The following is an 18,997-nucleotide window of genomic DNA, read 5'->3' on the forward strand; positions in this document are numbered from 1 at the left end:
ATCAGCTTCCTCATCCTCCTTAGTCTTGGTGTAGCCCTTATAAAATCCAGCAGGGAGGAGGATGGGGGACAGTGCTAGACTTAGGTGGAATCTAGGTAAAGGTAAAGAGACCCCTGACCATTAGGTCCAGTCGTGGCTGACTCTGGGGTTGCGGTGCTCATCTCGCTTTATTGGCTGAGGGAGCCAGTGTACAGCTTCCGGGTCATGCGGCCAGCATGACTAAGACGCTTCTGGCAAACCAGAGCAGCGCACGGAAACGCCGTTTACCTTCCTGCCAGAGCGGTACCTATTTATCTACTTGCACTTTGACGTGCTTTTGAACTGCTAGGTTGGCAGGAGCAGGGACCAAGCAACGGGAGCTCACCCTGTCGCGGGGATTCGAACCGCGACCTTCTGATCGGCAAGTCCTAGGCTCTGTGGTTTAACCCACAGCGCCACCCGTGTCCCTAGGTGGAATCTACACACATATAAAAAACGCTGTGAAAATGCTTTTTTAAAAAACGTTTTGAAAAACACATTGAATTTGGCATAGCTCACTGTCGCCATCTAGTGTCACATTTGTATATTGCACTTTACAACACATTTAAAACGTTTTATTTGCAGCTGTATAAATTAAAGGTAAAGGGACCCCTGACCATTAGTGTTACCATAAAGCACCAATGCTGCAGCAAGCAAAGGCTCTAGCAGCTCAGCCAGCTGCTTGTGGCTGGAAAGCCAGACAGGATGTTTGTGACTGTTGCCATGGGAACAAAGGGGCAGTCCATTCTGTACTGAGCACCGGATGTTAGCTCAGTGTGTGTGTGTGTCATATGACCCGTACTGGATGTACTTGGGAGGAGTTTTCGTCTTGCTGTTGTTGAGTGCAGACATGATTCTCTGTACTGATGTAAGAGGAAGAACGGTGTGTTCCTCTCATACATCTGAGAAGAATCGCCGGACCTCGCCTGCTTATCAGCAGAGTGGAGACGCGGGGAGGGCGACAGGAATATCTGCCGGTGCCTACGCTGTGGCACATTCCTCTGACCCAGGCAGAATTCCAACAGTGGCAGCCTTCGGATTCTGATGATGATGATGATGATGAGTTTGATCTTATTGAGTTCAGTAGTACTGATGATGACACTGATAGCTCAGAGAGTTCAGTTGTCACAGTCATTGAGAGGAAATCTCACATAATGACTAGACCCTCAGAAGAGGAGGATGAACCACTGATTGCTACTGGTTCTCGACAGAGTCCAAAGGTTGAACCAGTGAGCACAGAGGATCAGAACCTCATACGTAGGTCTGAGAGAGCAACGAAGGGTGTACCACCCAAGAGGTATTCAAAGGAGTTTGCTAACCTTGCATATGTTGCTATTGTAAACGACCAAGGACAGATTGAAGCTGTGTCTGAGTCAGAGACAAAGGCACAACAGAGAGTTGTTAACCGAGGTAATGCGAAGTCACACAACCAGAGAGGTACATTGGTTAAACCAGTGGCGGGTAGTTCCAAGGGTGGAACTGAAACAACAGGGGAATGTTATAAATATAACAACTGTTTGTTTTCTTCTCTGGATGACGCTTTGCTCGCGGCACACATTGATACTTTAGGGGGAGTATGTTACCATAAAGCACCAATGCTGCAGCAAGCAAAGGCTCTAGCAGCTCAGCCAGCTGCTTGTGGCTGGAAAGCCAGACAGGATGTTTGTGACTGTTGCCATGGGAACAAAGGGGCAGTCCATTCTGTACTGAGCACCGGATGTTAGCTCAGTGTGTGTGTGTGTCATATGACCCGTACTGGATGTACTTGGGAGGAGTTTTCTTCTTGCTGTTGTTGAGTGCAGACATGATTCTCTGTACTGATGTAAGAGGAAGAACGGTGTGTTCCTCTCATACATCTGAGAAGAATCGCCGGACCTCGCCTGCTTATCAGCAGAGTGGAGACGCGGGGAGGTCGACAGGAATATCTGCCGGTGCCTACGCTGTGGCACATTCCTCTGACCCAGGCAGAATTCCAACAATTAGATCCAGTTGTGGCCAACTCTGGGGTTGCGAGCTGAGTCCTGTGTTGGCTCTGCCTGTCATTGGCTTTGGCTCCACCTGTCACTGACTCTGGCGCCACCTACTGTTGGCCTCCCTGCCTCCTGCCCCACCAGACCCAGTGGTCATGAGTTGCCAGTGTGAACATTAAAAAAGAAAAAGGTTCAGCAAAGGACCTGGCAAAAGAGATGGGGTTGCTTCTTTGACAGAACTTTTGTACGCTGAGGTCCAGCACTGAGGGCCTTCTGGCAGTTCCCTCAATGCGAGAAGCGAAGTTACAGGAAACCAGGCAGAGGGCCTTCTCGGTAGTGGCGCCCACCATGTAGAATGCCCTCCCACCAGATGTCAAAGGAAAAAACAATTACAGTACCAGACTTTTAGAAGACATCTGAAGGCAGCCCTGTTTAGGGAAGTTTTTAATATCTGAAGGACTATTGTATTTTAATATTTTGTTGGAAGCCGCCCAGAGTTGCTGGGGAAACCCAGCCAGATGGGCAGGGTATAAATAATAAGTTGTTGTTGTTGTTACAGTATTATTATTATTATTATTATTATTATTATTATTATTATTATTCTCTTTTGAGTGTGTGTGTGTGTGTGTGTGTGTGTGTGTGTTTAATATGACAGTAGTGTTAAGCTGATATAAGTTCTTATTTCCCCCCCTTATTTCACTGAAATGAAAGAACTTGACTCAGAGGTGGAGGGTTGAGATAGAGAGAGAGAAAGAGCCTACCTATGAGCATGCACAGTTAGGGAGGGCTACTGTTGCCCTCTAGTGGTTGCTTAGATAGTAGAGAAGTTTGAGATGAGCGTGTGCCCTTGCATCAATTCAAAATGCATCTTTAGTTACCTGCAAGGTGTGATGTACTCATTCCAAGAGCCAAGGCCAATCTGGTTGAGGGATGGGTATAGGATACAAAGGAGCATAAGGCCCCTGTAACCTTAAGAGCTGAACAGAAGATGGGGTTGCTTTTCTCATCCCTACACGGCATGATGTTCCTGCTCAAATCCCTTCTTGTACCTGAATATTAGGGAACAATCAAGAGCCCTTTGCATCTGGTCACCAGGGACAGCCCATCCTTGAATCTGTCCAGATGTGTATAACTCCCCAGGTAAAGAGTGAATGGCCTGAAAAAACAACAACATTAAATTTTTAATTTAATTAAAAAACAAAACATAAAACAGGACCACACATATTGAGGAGTTGTGCTGCTGATCATCAGTCACATCACACATTAAAAGTCTCACGGTGCTCACAATATTCACATGACCACATTCCACTCAGGAAGGAAGTCTTCTGCCTTCTTAGGTAGAAAATAATGCACTTCTAAAAGACTAGAGAATGCAGAGTCCCTGTAAAAGATGCATGCACGCGTGAGAGAAATAATTACTTTTTGTACAATAAAAGTGATTGTGCAAGAAGGCCCTTAATGTAAAAAGAGTTTTTTAATAAAATAAAAAGGACATGGTGACTCTGGCGCCAGTCATTCACACGGCTGCCTGTGAATAAGACCTACTGGGAATGAATGGGACTTGCACACAGCTAATAATGTACAGGATTGCTATCCTGGAACTATACTCTGTACAATATAGACTGACCACTCATGGGGTGGGAGGAGAAGAAATTTGTCATAAGTAAAAAGGACAAAAGAAGGTAGATGTTTGCAGATGTGCTACCACTGATCTACAACCCTTCCCTAAAGGAGGTCACATGACCACCTAGTACTATACTTTGTGAGGAGATGCTCTCTTGCTGCAAGAGTATACAGTAGTGAAAGCCCTGCTCAGGGGAGCTACTGCCCTGGCTGGTCATCCACCAGTGATGTAGCTTCTGTCCTCAACCCTCCACTGCAAAACGAAGAGGCCTCTTAGTCCAGAATCAACTAATGCATGTGGTGATGCTGGCTTTATGAATTCAGGACTGAGAATTCTCGGCATTCTTTGAATACTCCTGTTATCCCTCTCCTTTCCTAGCTGCAGAGCTCAGTTTCTTTGCTTGTGTGTCTCATGGTGGCATTGGATTTCCCCCAGCCTGAAATTCAATTTCGAGGATGCTGGGTTTTTGTTGTTGTTGTTATTACAGGAATCAGCCTCCAGTGACCAAATCAGACCCTGGTATCTTTTTTGCCATCCTTTGACTAAATTTGAAATCTGCGTTGTCTAGCTCTCTCGCTCTCTCCTCCCGCCCCCCACCGGATCCCTGCACCACTGCCACTTCCCCAGGCCTCCCTTATGATTAAGCCTTTGCTCTCTTAGACCATTGTGCGAGTTAATTACTTAAATAACAAAATTGCTGGGCTCCCAGTCAAAAAAAGACTTTGGAATCATTGCCAACAGCTTGTCTGAAGCCTCATCTGCAAAACGGTTTCTGCTGTGTCAGGACTGGGATCCCAAATGACAGTGATGATATTGTAAAGTGAATGATTGGGACACGCTGCTCTCTTAGGCATCCATGTTATCCAACTACCCGTAGGAAGATACAGTAGAAAATCAGGATTTTTTTGGGGGGGGGGCAATGGAAATGGGGCAAAAAACACAAAAAACCCCTGCAACGCTCTACCTGTATGGATAGAATGTGTAGCAGCCAGTCCCAGCTTTCTCGGTAATATTCTTCTATGATGCAGGAAATTGTGTGGTGCATGTTTTTGCAAAGACCTATTTGTCTCATTCATATTTCTACATTTTTGGAAGTATATGATTTTAAAAGCACATCAAAAGCACACTGGCCCAGTTTGGCTCCTCCGTTCATGAGTCTCAGGCTTGCAAGGTCTGCTTCCCCCCACTTTCTTCAGTTTAAAAGTGGAAGTGTCTAAAGTTTCCGGTTACATCTGAACTTGGGGAAACTCTGGTTAGGTTAAACTCTGGTTATCAAATATGTTAGGTTCATAAACTAAGGACTGATGCAGACTTGTTTGAAGATAGTTTAAACCAGGGATTGGGATCCCGTGATCCTCCAGATGTTGTTGAGACTTCAACTCCCATCAAGCTAAAGCCAGCATAGCTAATGGTCAAAGATGATGGAAGAGCACAGGTCCCCCACCCTTAGTGTAAATTAACCATAGTTTCTCTGAGTTCAGATGTCACAGGGAATTATGTTTAGTTTAAAAGCATAATCTTCCAGTTTCCTCCTTGTGCCCATGCCAGAGAAGGAGGCAGAGGGTGTGGTGTGCAAGCTTGAGGACTGTGTAGGTGAGGCACATAATGCTAAACCATAGTTTAGCATTTACATCCAAAAAGGCCCAGTGTGTAAGTTGTCCTTACTTATGGAACACTTTGGCTACAATCCTGTACACTTTTACCTGGAAGTACCATTAAACTCAATGGGACTGAATTCTGATTAGACAACAACATCTTAACACAAATAAAAGAATAAAAGAGCAGAAATGTCTGAAGCATAAAACCATTGCCATCAGAGTTTAAAAGGCCTGGAGAGGGAGAAATATTTGCCTGGTGCTGAAAAGAAATATGTAGTTGCAGCAACAAGGACAACCTTCTGTCTCAGTCACCACCTCTAATGGCAGGGGCACTTGGGGGTGGGCCTCCAAGAATTCCCTCAGTGTAGACAAATGTGTGCGCATGTGTGCATTTGTGTGAGTGCCACTGGATATCAGGCAATGCATTTTTTTCAGAGACTAAGCTAGAAACATAAAACACTCTCTTCTACCAAGTCAGATTATTTGTCTTTCTAGCTTAGTATTGTCAACCATGGTTAGCAGTAGCTCCCCTTAGGGCAGCGAAGAGGAACCACTTTTTTGCAAACCGGATATGATCTGTGAAAATGGTCCATGCATGGCAACTTGGCTCATGAACATGGAAGGCTGTCTTCAGGCTGCATGGCTACTTCTAATTTGGCCCTGTCTCTCTTTGCCAGGGTCAGGGTCAACACCTGGCATCCTTTAGTAGCTGCCAGGGCCACAAAAGGGACCCACCACTGGTGCCTGCTCTGAGACCTCTTATTAAAAACCCTAAACACCCAACCAGGCACACCACGTGGGCCCAGCCAGGTGTATACAGGCACAACTTAAATTCCCCAGACTGTCTCTGTCATAGTGTAGTGTAGCTCCAGGACACTGCGAGAAATTAAAATGGCATTTGGGCCAAGCTGCTTGGCAATGTTAGAGAGGCAGCTGACTGATTCTGGTAAGCCTGCCACAGCCTACCAACAGAGGGCTTGCCAAAGGGCACATTGCCCAGGGCCCTCTAAAATCTGGCACTGGCCAGAGCACAGCGAGGTGGCTGCCTCAAGCAGTTGAGTCTGGGGTCTTGTGAAAGGGCAGCAAATTGATAGCAATTTAATTTCACTGTTGTATTTGCTGAGGCACTTGTGGGATTTATGGTCACCTGTGTCAGAAGAATGCAGCCAACCTTAATGGCCTTGAGTAGGGGAGAGGGGTGCCATTAGCTGTTCCTCCTCAGGCAGCAGAACATATTGGACTGGTCCTGCAGCTGGCCTTGCTTCTCTTACCAGTGGAGGCTGCTTCGATCTCAATGACCCAGCAGTCTCAACCTGCCCTCAGCCAGACCCCCCCCGTCTGCTTTCTTCCTCACAGCCAGTCCAGTAAGCAGTCCTGCCTGTCAGCTTCCTCACCCTTAGTCTCCGTGCTGCCCTTATATAACTCAGTAGAGAAGACAGAGGAGACAAAACTAGAATCAGTTTGCTCTGCCTGTCAGGCTCCCTGTCTTCCACCCTACCAGTCCCAATGGGCACTGGGCACTGCAGACTTGCTTCCTTCTTTCCTCATCAGAAACAGGACACATCTTTAAATAAGATGGTTTAATGGCCTGGCAGCTGTGTTAAGCCCCCTTATTGGTGGGTGCAGGGGAGATCTCGGCCTATGGTTGCCCTCATGCGTATGCACAGGGCATGGGGGAAAGCTTAAAGGAGCTGCTCCCCTCCTCCCCGTTCCCAGTTGAAGGCAGAGGACGGCTGTGCGTCCTTGGTCAGAGCGCAAAATTAAATTAGTTGGGCCTGAGCTCTCTGGAGACAATAAAGCAAATGGGCCAGTGCTGGAAGAAGAGGGGGAGGGGTTCTTGAGCAAGGGCTGTGTGAGGCCTTGCTGGCAATTCCCTGATTAAAGTGCCTGGCAGAGTAATTAGCCAAGTGTTCCTGAGGCGAGGCCAGGCCTAGGCCACAACTCTGTCAAGAGCAATGTCAGCTTCTGCGTTCCTAGTTCCAATGCACCAGGCTGCAGCAGATGGGAGAGGAACAGGACCTCCTCCTAACCTGCTTGGTTTAATAGTTCTGGAAAGGCATTGGCGCAATAAATAGTCAGGGAGAACTGGCACTTCTCTGAAGGAAATAAGAGGCAAGCTTGTCACCTGTGTATGTTGTTGCATTGAAATGAATGCAGAAAGTGAAGTTGTCCATTGCCTGGCGTTGAGGTCAAGCTGGACTGCCATCTGGCATGTTTCAAACCAGGCTGTCTATAGTTTATCTTCCTCCCTCCCTCTTGTTTGGTTCCCAGGCAGATTTTATTCACCATTCATTCACTCTGCAAGGGGTTTGGCAACTTAACATCTGTGAGGAGAGTGATGGTGATGAGGTCTTTGGTAGCAGGGTCATTCAGAAGATGCAGGGATGGGCTAGCATCCGGATTCGTGGCAGTCTCAACATAATCTGGGCCCTCTGGACACTATTGGCCATCATAAGGATACCCTGCTCTGAGTGACAAGAGGCATTTGAGAGCATTGTGGCTCCACTTCAGCTTCTTAGGCTGCTGCATCTTTGGAGTTCACCACAATCCTAAGCTGAAGTGTTCTAGGCAGCAGCCAATGACCAGTTTCTTTACTGGAAACATCTTGAATGTTTCTAGTTGATGCCACTAGAGCTTTGACTTGAGCAGCTGTTCAAGATACATCACTTGGAAGAGGAGCAAATGCTGAATCCAACATGAAACATAGCCTAGGACTCAGGCATTGTGGTAGTTGCAAGGCGTATTGTGCAATTGGACTTCAGATGGCTATGGAATAGCAAATAACACATTGCCCCAAAGGAGGAAATGAATCACATAAAAAGAAACAGAAAGAAGACAAAAGAGGACATAGTTCTGCATAAATCTGCAGGTGCTAATTTATACATATAGATGCCATTTTGCAAATCATTTATATAATTTGAATTGAAATACAATGCATCTCACCACAGCAGGGAAGACTATGACCAGGTGATCTAGCAGATGGTAGTGAGAAGAAACTAATACAGACAGGAATACCTGATTATATCCTGACCTGGCCTCAGTTATCTATGCTCTAATAACCTCTGGGTTAGACTACTGCAATGCATTATATACAGAGCTGCATTTGAAGATTGTTCAGAAACCAGTGTTAGTTCAGAACATGGTTGCAAGAATCAGAGCGACATGTTATGCCAATGCTGCACCACCTACACTTATCCATTGTGCTCTGTAGTATGTAGGGTAGGGAAAATGCACATAGTAATGAGGCAGGATGTGGGTATAGCTTTACTATATGTTAAAGAGGGAAGGGAGGAACTGGATACTGAGTTGCTATTTTGGGGAACAGGCCTATGCTGCTTCCTATAAGATGCCATTCCACCCGGATAAAAAACCTGAGTAGGTCAGTGCCTGCCGCTGCAGGCAGAGGTCATGGGTGTCTGTAGACAGAAGCTTAGTATTCTGCACACTTTGGCTTGGAGGGAAAGATCCAGGTCAGACCCAGTAGCAGTGCAGCGCCAAAGCTCCTCTCTGTGCCAGTAGGTGGCCTGCGGGTTTTTGTGCTGTGCTTGCATTCCCTGGCAATGTAATCAGTAGAGCTGATCGCAACAGCTCAGCTTAACACCTAGCACTGAATTGCTTAAGGGATGCGAGCAGTGTGTGAGTTTTATACGGGCCATACAAATGAATTAGCTAAACGTGGACCCCTGTCTCTGTTCATCTGCAAGAAATAGGCTATTGACAAGAGAGAATTAGACTTGAGGCTGGCCTAGCCCAGGAGCTCCTTTATGAGAGCTGCCCTATCCTTTGTTGTTATGCTGTGCTGAATACATCTGGTGGAACACAGTGGCTAAGAGGCTGAACAGTGAACTAGTAAATTATTAAGGCTATCAATAGTTACTAGCCATGATGGTCATGTCAGAAGCAGTATGCATCTGAATACTAGTTGCTGGGGAGCACAAGTGGGGAGACTGCTGTTGTGCTTCAGTCTTGGTTGCAGGCTTCCCATAGGCGTCTAGTTGGCCACTGTGAGGAGAGGACAGTAGACTAGATGTAAATCCCCTAGTCTGCTCCTCATCTCTATGTTGAACCTGCCCAAAGCGGCCAATATTCCTTCAGCCCACTCACCCAGCATCCTCAAGGTGGGAGATGGCAATAATACTGCTGACCTATCTTGCAAAGCTGTTGTAAGGCAATGACTGAGATAATGCACACAAAATAGATTGAACTCTCTAAAGTGCTACACAAATGCTAAGCATCTGAAAGTGCAAAATGCAATGGGCAGTTGCAAGCCTACCTTTAAGCAGGAGCGGGAGGGGTAACCTGCTGCCCTTAGCCTAACTGCATTCTGATTGGCCAGTGTCATGAACTGGCAGGACGGCAGGGAGGAGGAAGAGGATCCTGGTGAGGGGTTTAGCCATGACTGGGGCACACCGGGGCAGGCTGGGGATGGAGAAGGAGAGATTGGTGTAGAAAGTACTCATGGGGTGATGGAGGATGCTGAGGAGATGGAGGTCAGTGTACAGGAACCAGAGCAGCAGGACCCATCACCAGAGCCAGAGGGGCTCCTGTCTTCCCAAACATGGCAGGCTCTGAGGTGTAAGGAGCAGCAGGAGGTATGCTGTAGGAGGCTGAGGCAGGTGAGGGCCCACAGCCCAGCTCATTAGCTGCCCAGGTGGGGCTCACTAGCTCTGGTGATTCCTCAGCTGGAGTAGACTCAGAACAGGTGAGGGTCACAGGGAAGCAGAGCTGAGCTGCTGTGTCTGCTTAGCTTCCAACATTGATTGGACCATGGCTTGGATGGCCCAGGGAGCTCTTTGGGGCTATGCTTGTGTGGGACTGACCTCCAGGTACCCTGACCCCCAGATTGGCTGCAAAGGTAGGAACCTGGCCAGATTGGGCTTTGGAGTTGTTAGGCTGCTGGAATGTGTGCTAGCCACTGCTGTGGGATTGTGCACTCCAGTGGGACTTGCCGCCATGTACTCCATGGTTCAGAACAGGCAGGGACATACTTAGGGGTTGGGTAGGTTGGCTCCTGGCAAAGGCGCAGGCCCAGAGGAGTGCAAAAATTGTGTCTCTACACCCTGGCCCAGAGCAGCTAGGAAAATAGTTTCAGGCAAGAAATGCACCCCATTCTCTGCTAGGTTGCTGGGATGCGATCCTTCCCACTCATAACTGAATGCTTTTACCCCTGCTCTTCCTCCAAATTGGCAAGAGCAGCTTATAGGGCAGGTGGGAGTTGGAGTCCAGCATCTGGAAGACCACAGGTTCTACTGCTTTAAGGGGCCATGAGACTCTCAGTAGTTTTTGCTGCAACAGATTAACACAACTACTCTTTTGGAAATGATTCCTATTTTAAACAACTCCTTGCAGAGACTAAGCGACATCACAATTGAACCAGCCAATCCTAATCTTTCTTAACTGAGATTGCCAGGATCAAGTAATTTTCAAACTTAGACTGCAATCCTACCATCACTTACCTGGGAATAAGCCCATTTGAACTCAATGGGGGTTAATTCTGAGTAGCCCTTATAAGATTGTGTTTTTAATTTCTTAGAGACAGATCTTACTTTTCACATTTAGGTAGGTATCACAGAATGACCTAAGGCAATGGAGTACATAACGTCAGCAGAGTAGGTCTGCCAGGGCTCACATATGGGGAAAGCTATGAACTATTTAGTGAGAAGAAACAGTCCAGTAATTAGACTATTGTTTTCTTTGGCCAGGAAGAAACAGTAAACCAAGCAGGCCTTTGTACAACAAGGGACGTGACCAGACAGGAAATGGGCAATTTGCATGAGACAAGCTAGGCCAGGGGGGAAAAAAGACTACTGGGGAATGCAGATTTATATACAAACTCAGATGCAGCTTTTGGTGGTCATCCAACATGGAGATTCCTGAGACAAGAGAAAAACAGGAACAAAATTCCAAAATGTCGTCTAATCTTTGCCCACATTTGGGCTAAAACAAAAAATACGAGGCCATGGTGAATAAAACTAGTAGTCCATTCAACTAAGTTTGTTTGTTTTGAACCTAATAAACAGGTTCCTTGCTTGCAGGTTTTCCATAGGCATGTGGTTGGCCATTGTGAGAACAGGATGCTGGACTAGATGGGGCACTGGTGTAGACTCTTCTTAGACAAGTTGGCATTAACACTTGTTGACTCTCCTCTGGAACAGTCTAGTTAGTAAAGCTTGGTGGGTCCTATTTTTACCTGTTGTCCCATCCATTCTTCTGTGACTGGTAGGAGATTGGTGCTTCCAAGGACTGTACACCAGTGAATTCCTCACAGTTCTCTTTCCCTACTAACCAGCAGAGTCTGTCAGTCCTGTGTTTTGCTGCAAGGTTAACTTGCAGCTGTGAACCAACAGTTCACCTTGCACTGCTGATAATAGGCATTAGGTTCTGGTGAGGTTTATAAGCCAGTATTGCAGCATGCTGCCTGGGACCTAGAGATCATTACAGTGAAAATAATAATAATAATAATAATAATAATAATAATAATAATAATAAATAAATAAATTTATATACTGCCCTATACCTGGAGGTCTCAGGGTGGTTCACAGAATAAAATCAAAGTATAAAACCACAAAATACATAATCAAAATAAAAGCAACAACCCAGTAACCCCCCCCCCACATTTTAAAAGGGTATAGGATGTCAATTAAATCAACCAAAGGCCTGGCTAAAAGGGAATGTTTTTGCCTGGCACCTAAAGGTATAATGAAGGCACCAGGCGAACTTCCCTGGGGAGAGCATTCCACAGACAGGGAGCCACTGCAGAGAAGGCCCGTTCTCATGCTGCCACCCTCCAGACCTCTCAAGGAGACACATGAAGAAGGGCCTCAGAAGATGATCTCAGGATCCAGGTAGGTTCATATGGAAAGAGACGGTCCTTGAGGTATTGCGGCCCCAGTAGAGCATCTGCTTTGCATGTACAGCATCCCAGGTTTGATACCTGGCATTTTTGAATAGGTTGGGAAAGACTTCTGCATAAAACTTGAGAGGGCCATTGCCAGAGAGTGCAGATGGACCAATTGTTTGAAACCATATAAGGAAGCTTCCTATGTTTCATCAACCAACATTTTCATGGCATCCAACATTAGTTTAATTTTAAAGGATGACTGGGTGACTCTTAAAAGCAACTTGACTTTTGGGAATCCTGCTGACAGAAGTTTAGTCTTGATAGGCTATATGGCTTCCAACTGGAGGGCTGTTTGGAATGTGGGTTAGGATCAAGAGGCAAATCTACTGAATCTGGTAGTTTTGGTCTCGGCAAAGACATTGACAGAACACAAGTCCCCTTTTCTTGTTGAGGGGACACAGTTGGGACTTGGCCTACATTTAAGTGAGGTGGTGGTTGTTGTTGTTGTTTTACTTCTGTGTCTTTGGTCAAATCCATACCATATTTTCCTTTGTTGGCAGACTTAAATTAGCATCTACTGAAGGAACCTTGTCACGGGCTATCACTGACCTTGTCCATCATGGTGCAAAATAGCTCTTTTTTTCTGGAACGGTACATCCTAACTGATGCATGTCCTATTCCTGCTGAGGTGCCCTGGTTTTTGTGCCAAACACCATCACAGCAAGTATTTGATGACATCAGGTCCTCTTAATTGAGTCTGTGCCCTGTGATGCTGCCAGGGCAGGACTTTGGGGCAGAAGTCCAGGGCCTCACTTGGCAGAAAGAGCAGGAGGGGCTCCCAAACGCAACAGGACTGACTTGCCACATTTTGATGTAAGTGAAGTAATACACAGTACTGTCAAAAAGGGGACCCATGTATGATCACTGAATCCAATCACAGTCTCTCATCACTTACCTGCACTACCAAGTCTGTGCCTTACTTCTGTAGCCTTGTCTCTCTTTTCCCCAACTCTTCCCCTCACCATCTATTTCTTGTCTGCATGGCTTTTCTGCTGCCCAGAAGTGTCTCAGAACCAACCGAGATTAGCAGGGGCCTCCTTTTTGGGATGCTTCCAAACTGGGAGAAGGGAGCCAGTTGGATTCAGATAAGCTTCCAGCCAGCAGCAAATCAACATGTGCCCAAAAGCCAGCATTGTTTCTCATCCTTGGTTAGAGCGTGAGTGCATGAGGAATGCTGGGCTGAAAGCTTATACAGCCCGTTTGGTGGTTCATTGAAAATTCAGATATGTTATTGGTTCAGAATGAGGCAGTGTGATTCTTGAAAAAAGAACTGGATGTAGCCAATAGGGAGCAAGTTGTTGAAATCTCCTTGTGATGACCAGTGTTTAACCTGCAACATCCTTTTGTAGTTTGAGGCTTTAAGCCATTTTCAGATCTCCAGTGTGGATTTGACTTGTGCTGCCCAGTGTGTGCTGCTGACTCTCAACTTTTGTGGATCCCTTGCCCTGCCCATCTGGGTGGGACCCAGGAGAAGGAACAATGTTGGGTGTAGAGTCCCTGCATTCCTATTCTGCTATACCCTTCTATAGCACTGTTGTCACAGAGCATGCTTTGTGTTGATGCAGCCTGCTTTGATGTATCCTGGCTGTATGTGTGCATTTGCACACTGCCTTGAGCCTGCTGCCTTGGCGTAAGTGTGCAGCTTTAGCAAGGCAGCCACTCTTATTGGCCCTCTCCTCCAAATTTCTCAAATGAGATGTCCCACATTTTACTTCATTTTTTTTTAAAGCCTTACACCACTGACTTTGCGGAGTTCCACCTGCTCCTGCGTCCTTGCCTCTTCAAGCACACGCCTACAACTCTGATGGCCCTCAAAGCCAGGACCTGACGGGTTGAACTGACAAGCCGTTCCCCCGCCCTTTCCCAGCGCCCCTCAACGACGCTCCTCAGACATCAAGGCTAAACGCGTGCATCTATGTGTATGCACAGATCCCACTTACTTCTAATTGATACAGGATCACGAGTGCCATTTACGCAGCTCTTCAGAGTGATGTGTTGCTAACTGGTTAATTAAGCATGGCAAACCTAGAGACTGGATTGTGGCAACGAACTGGGGAGGTCAGGAGAAGGAAATCACGTACCCATCGAAGGGGGCACATTACTAAGGGGGCGGGGGGTGTCGATCAGCCATCGATGGAGACGGTTTGATGCGCGCGGAGGGGGGGGGAGAGAAGAGAGGGAAGACGCTGCGCTTTAATCATCCACGAGCAGAACATTTGGGGATGGGAGCGAGACCCAGGGCTGGAGTCCCCCTCCCCTAAAAAACCCTCCGTCGTTGAGGCTCCCACGTCGAAGCAAGAGGTGAAGGCTGAGCGACTCGCAGGATCGATTAGGGTTAACGCCGCAGGGAGGGGGAGGGACCGCTGGCCAGCCCTCGACGCAGGCCAGGCCAGGGCAGTGCTGTCCTTCGCGGTCCGCTTGGGCGTGAGGGCAGGTTCGGGTCTCGGCTGCGGCACGTGCGTCTCCGCCCTCCCCCCCGTCGCCACCCCCCAGCAGCGCGCGGCCCGAACTCGGAGCGCTCCCCGGCGGCTTGGAGGGAGCTGATCGAGGCAGCGCCGCGTCGCCCTGCGCCCCTACGCGCACTGCGGGGCTGGAGAGTCCGCGCTACCGTTTGCCGCTGCCGGAGAGGCGCGCGAGCTGGCGGGCGCGGGGGGGGGGGGGCGGGAGGTGAGAAGGGGGAGGGAGAGGAGGAGGGGGGCGGTGTCGCCGCCACCGCCGCCAGCGCTCAGCAGGTCGGGAAGCCGCGTGCGGCGGGTCAGTGCTGCGAGGGGAATCCATCCGGCCGGCACCGCCGCCCCGCAGGGTCCTCGCCCCTCTTTTTGCCTCCCGCCGCCGGCGCCGCGGCGCGCAGGGCTCTGCAGAGGCTGCGATCGACGAAGCAAGGGGGACGCGACGCGCCTGCACCAACCCCGGCTGTCGCTCGCCTGCCCGCGTCCCTCTCTCCCCTCTCCATTTTCCTCCGGCTGGGAAGGACACCCCCCTCACTCCCCATCCCGCTCCTCGGTCGCCTCCGGGTGGGGGCTGGAGTGTGAACGGGGATTCCCACTTCGGGGCGAAGCGGGATCCCTCGCCCGACAGCGGCAGCAGCAGCAACGATGACGCGCCTGAGCTGGTGCTTCGCTTCCCTGATCCGCTGGGGAAAATACTTCTTCTCGTGCTTCCTGCCCCTGCGATTCTGCCTGCACCGGGAGGTAAGCGGGGCTGCATTGGCGGGGGGTGGGGGGAGAGATGGCGGCGTCACCTCGAAAAAGCTGCGTAGTGTGAGGGAGTTCCGAGTTAACTGGCGAGAAGAGCCCCCCACGCCACCCGCAGCAGCGCGATCATGAAGGCACATCGGACCCCCCTCCCCAATCGAGTTTCCCCCGGTCCTTTCCCCGCGTGCGCTGCAAAAAACTGGCTCGCGCCTTGATTGTTCAGTTCACCGCCCCCCCCTTCTGCACAGGCTTAGTCGTCTGCCCACCAGGCGTGCTTGCCTCGGGGCCACCAAGTCCCCTGCAACCGCTGCCCGAGCGTGCTCTGCCCAACTCTCCCTTGGATGCATGCACACGCACACAACCGTGACATGTTCGCTGGCTCGCAGACTGCAGAAGCGCCCTCGTGCTCATCAGCTGCTGAGAGCGGGACATAGTCGCTGTAACATGGAGCACTGCACACGCACGTCTCAAGCCACTTAAGGCTTATATACCCTTTAGCACACACGCACTCTCTACCATGCACTTGGATCTCTGCACACCCACCAGCTCACCCACATAATGCACCTCTCTTTGGCTCCTGACAAATTCACACAGGTTCCTACAGCAGAAATGGGGGGAAAGGCAACTTGCTCCTGAATTCAGCGATTCCATTGCCCAGAAGGAGCCAGGTGCAGAACGCACACAGTCTAAGCGCTGCAAATAGGTGCTGGGGGTGGGGGGGTGGGGCTACTGACCAATCTCCTCCTGCCTGATTTGCACATTGGTTATACAGTCAGAGAGATGCTTCTGCTGGCTGCTCCAAGGGCCTGTCTCACCCTCTCCACACACCTTGCTTATCCTATTGCCTGATTGCTTCTGTGGCTCTTTCTTTCCTGGCTCCCTTTGGGAATGTCACCAGCAGGGGACCAGGAGAGATGATGCTGTCTGGAGCTGCCATCAGTTTGCTGCTGCTGCATTGTTGGGAAGGTTCTGAACAAAAGGGCTGCTGCTGGTGAAAGCTACCCAGATATATATAACAGGTGGGGGGAGGCAGGCAGGATTGCAAAGCAGGTTCCAGGTGGCTGTTGTCCAGTATTAAACTGCACACTAAAGACCACACTCAAATCAAATGTAGGCATATATAGGGCCCTGCAGTGATTCTGCTTCGGACCTGCCCTGCCAAGTGACTTGTGTCCTCCCTGAGCCAGCAGGGGGTGACACATCACAGCAACATACCACTTGTTACTTGGGTATCCCAGAGACAGATGCTGGTTTCTGCATCTGTAAGAAGCCAGGCTTTTCTTTTCTCTTTGTAAAATCTCACCATATATCTTGAAGGAGAGCATGGTGACCGTGGTACAAGTAAAGGATCTGTCTATCTGGAGAACAGTCAGTGATGGAATGTCAGAAGTGTGTCTGTCCTGGGGAAATGATGCGGAGGGGGGGGGGGAAGAATTCCTTTGGAATGCTTCCCCCTTCCTCAAGCTCTGTGGAATGCAATAATAAAGTAAAATAAGACCAAGTTCTTCTAAACTATTTTTTTTCTCCCGGCCTCTTTTCCTTCCTTCTCCCCCTCCCTTGATTTTTTTAAATGTTCTTCCCGGTTCCTCAGTCATGTCATCACCAGGGCAATGGGAAAGCAGCATGGGTGACCAGCAGCACCCTTTAGGACCCTCCAGCTCACAAGTTCCTCATGGAGCAGATTTGCAACCCACTCTGCTGTCTTTGAGCTGAGGGGGAAGGGAGTCGGTGGCCTGGCATCTTCTGAAGAAGCTCTCCTGGGAAGGGTTTCTGGTGAAGTTTGGGCGTGCATTTGGATGAGCCTTAAGGATGTTTTGGGCCCTGAACACCCTCTGCTTTTGAAGTGGAATTGGCTTGCCTTTGCAGCCATCTGAAGCTTGCTCTGTGTGTTGCCCCAAATGACTGCAGTTCCTGGTACTGAGGCTAGAGGAAGATACCTTCCCAGCACTGGTGACCCCTATGTCTCTTCCGCACCCCAATGTTTCAAGGCTCCCATGCTGAGTGTGTAGGAGCCAGGAAGGATTAGGGATATTCTTGTGGGTGGAGGGAGGGGGAGGAAGCTTTGCCAAGACTGTAGATGTGAAACACAACAGGGGAATATGGCATCATGAATCTGTTACTAGGGCTGTCCATACTCTGCAGTAAACTAAAATAAGATGAAAGTTCTGCACCAGTGAAACCCATATTCTGGCCTGTGAAGATCTGAATTCTGTGAATTGAATAAATTGAGCAGATGTGCATGTATTTGCTTATTTTGCATAATTTGTGCTCAAAAAAAGGAAAAAAACACACACGAAGCCTTCACCTTCAACAATTTAAAATCCTGCTTAGTCCTCTCTCAGGATGTGCAGATATCTTGCTAGCTCCTGCTCACAGTTAAGAGACCAAGAGAAAGCTGTGTGGTTATTTGTTCCTCCCCAGCAGGTTCCCCCCCCAAAACAAATTACATTCTTTTGTCATAACCACAGTTACAGAATATGTCAGTTCTCCCCACTCCCATGGTAACCAGGGTTAAGGCCACTATGGTTCCCTTTTAAACAAGTTTGTTAATCAGATTCAGACCCTGGTTTCAAGTTCTCATTAAAAAGAGAGAGAGGTTCACCTTAACCAGGGTTAATGTCAGTGATGACCAGTTCCTTAACCAAGGCTAAAGCAGGAGAGGGGAGTTTGCTGTGTGGACTAAGCATGCAGTCAACCTCAGCTGAAGTATCAGTAGCCAGTATTGTGGGAACCATAGTTGCAGCAGCACTGGCTCTCAGCTGCCTGACATTTTGCCAATGTACTTTCAAGTCTATCATTGTAGTCCTAAGGCCCAGAAACTTTATTTGTAATGAAACCTGAGTTTCGTAAGAGACAAATTTTTATGTGGAATACCGGATTCCTTACTTACAATGCAGTGCACACAATACACAAAACCATGCTTGCGAAAGGCAATTGACTGCAATAAACATGCAGGCATTTCTCGTTTATTCTGAGGGATCACAGTATATTTCTTACAGCTATCACATTTGTTGCTGAAGAATCACACTTTTCCAACAACCAAGACAACAGTATTTTGTTTCTTAGCTAATGTTCCTCTTGTATTGATGAATGCTGTGCAGAGAAAATGGTTGAATGAGTGTCATAAATACCTATTGGCTAGTGCCCATGCCATCTCCGATGATGTACCATATAACTTTTAATCCCTCCTGCTTGTGGTATTTTTAAAATTTTAAAATGAGCCAGGGCAAAGCTATCCCTCCTGCATCATAGCTATCATCTGTGTAGTCTAGGGATCAGCAATTATAGCACCAAATGCAATCAAAACCCTCAACTGGGAGTAAGCCCCATTGACTTCAATAGGAGAAAGCAGATGTTAGGATAGTGCCGTAAGATGCTGGGAGAAGGGAAAGAGCACGTGGGACCCACAATTAGAGTGAGCAGTGTAGGTTGGAGTGGGAAAGGGGGAATGGAGAGTTTAATCTTCATGCTGGTATAAGCAGCCATATCTGCCCACCGGTGGAAACAGGATACTGGTCTGAATGGCCTGTAAGGAGCTCTAAAAGCTCAGGTTATCCAGCCCAAATTGAGGTGCACCATCAGAGCTGGAGGTGGGAGGAACTAGGAGGGCAGAATGCTAAAGAGAGAGCACCCCCCTTTTCAATCCCAGTTGTCTGAGACCCAGTGGTAGCTGCAGTTTCCTTCACAGAGCA

At 48.4% G+C, this 18,997-nt stretch overlaps 1 protein-coding gene across 13 annotated transcripts in view; it reads left to right on the forward strand.

The window, feature by feature from the left end:
* Window positions 1-18,997, forward strand: part of TNS1 (tensin 1) — a 325,241-nt gene that overhangs the window by 19,340 nt on the left and 286,904 nt on the right. For 2 of the 13 annotated variants that reach the window (XM_081005166.1, XM_081005164.1), the window contains exon 1: window positions 15,192-15,302. The exons of the other annotated variants lie outside the window; for them this stretch is intronic. In XM_081005166.1, the coding sequence (XP_080861292.1) occupies window positions 15,207-15,302 (96 nt within the window). In that variant the 5' untranslated portion in view covers window positions 15,192-15,206. Of the gene's footprint in view, window positions 1-15,191; window positions 15,303-18,997 lie in introns of those variants that run through there. 13 annotated transcript variants of the gene reach the window in all.

This window comes from Podarcis pityusensis (genome assembly GCF_964106645.2).
Source record: "Podarcis pityusensis genome assembly, chromosome: 1".
Classification (NCBI taxonomy): Eukaryota; Metazoa; Chordata; class Lepidosauria; order Squamata; family Lacertidae; genus Podarcis; species Podarcis pityusensis.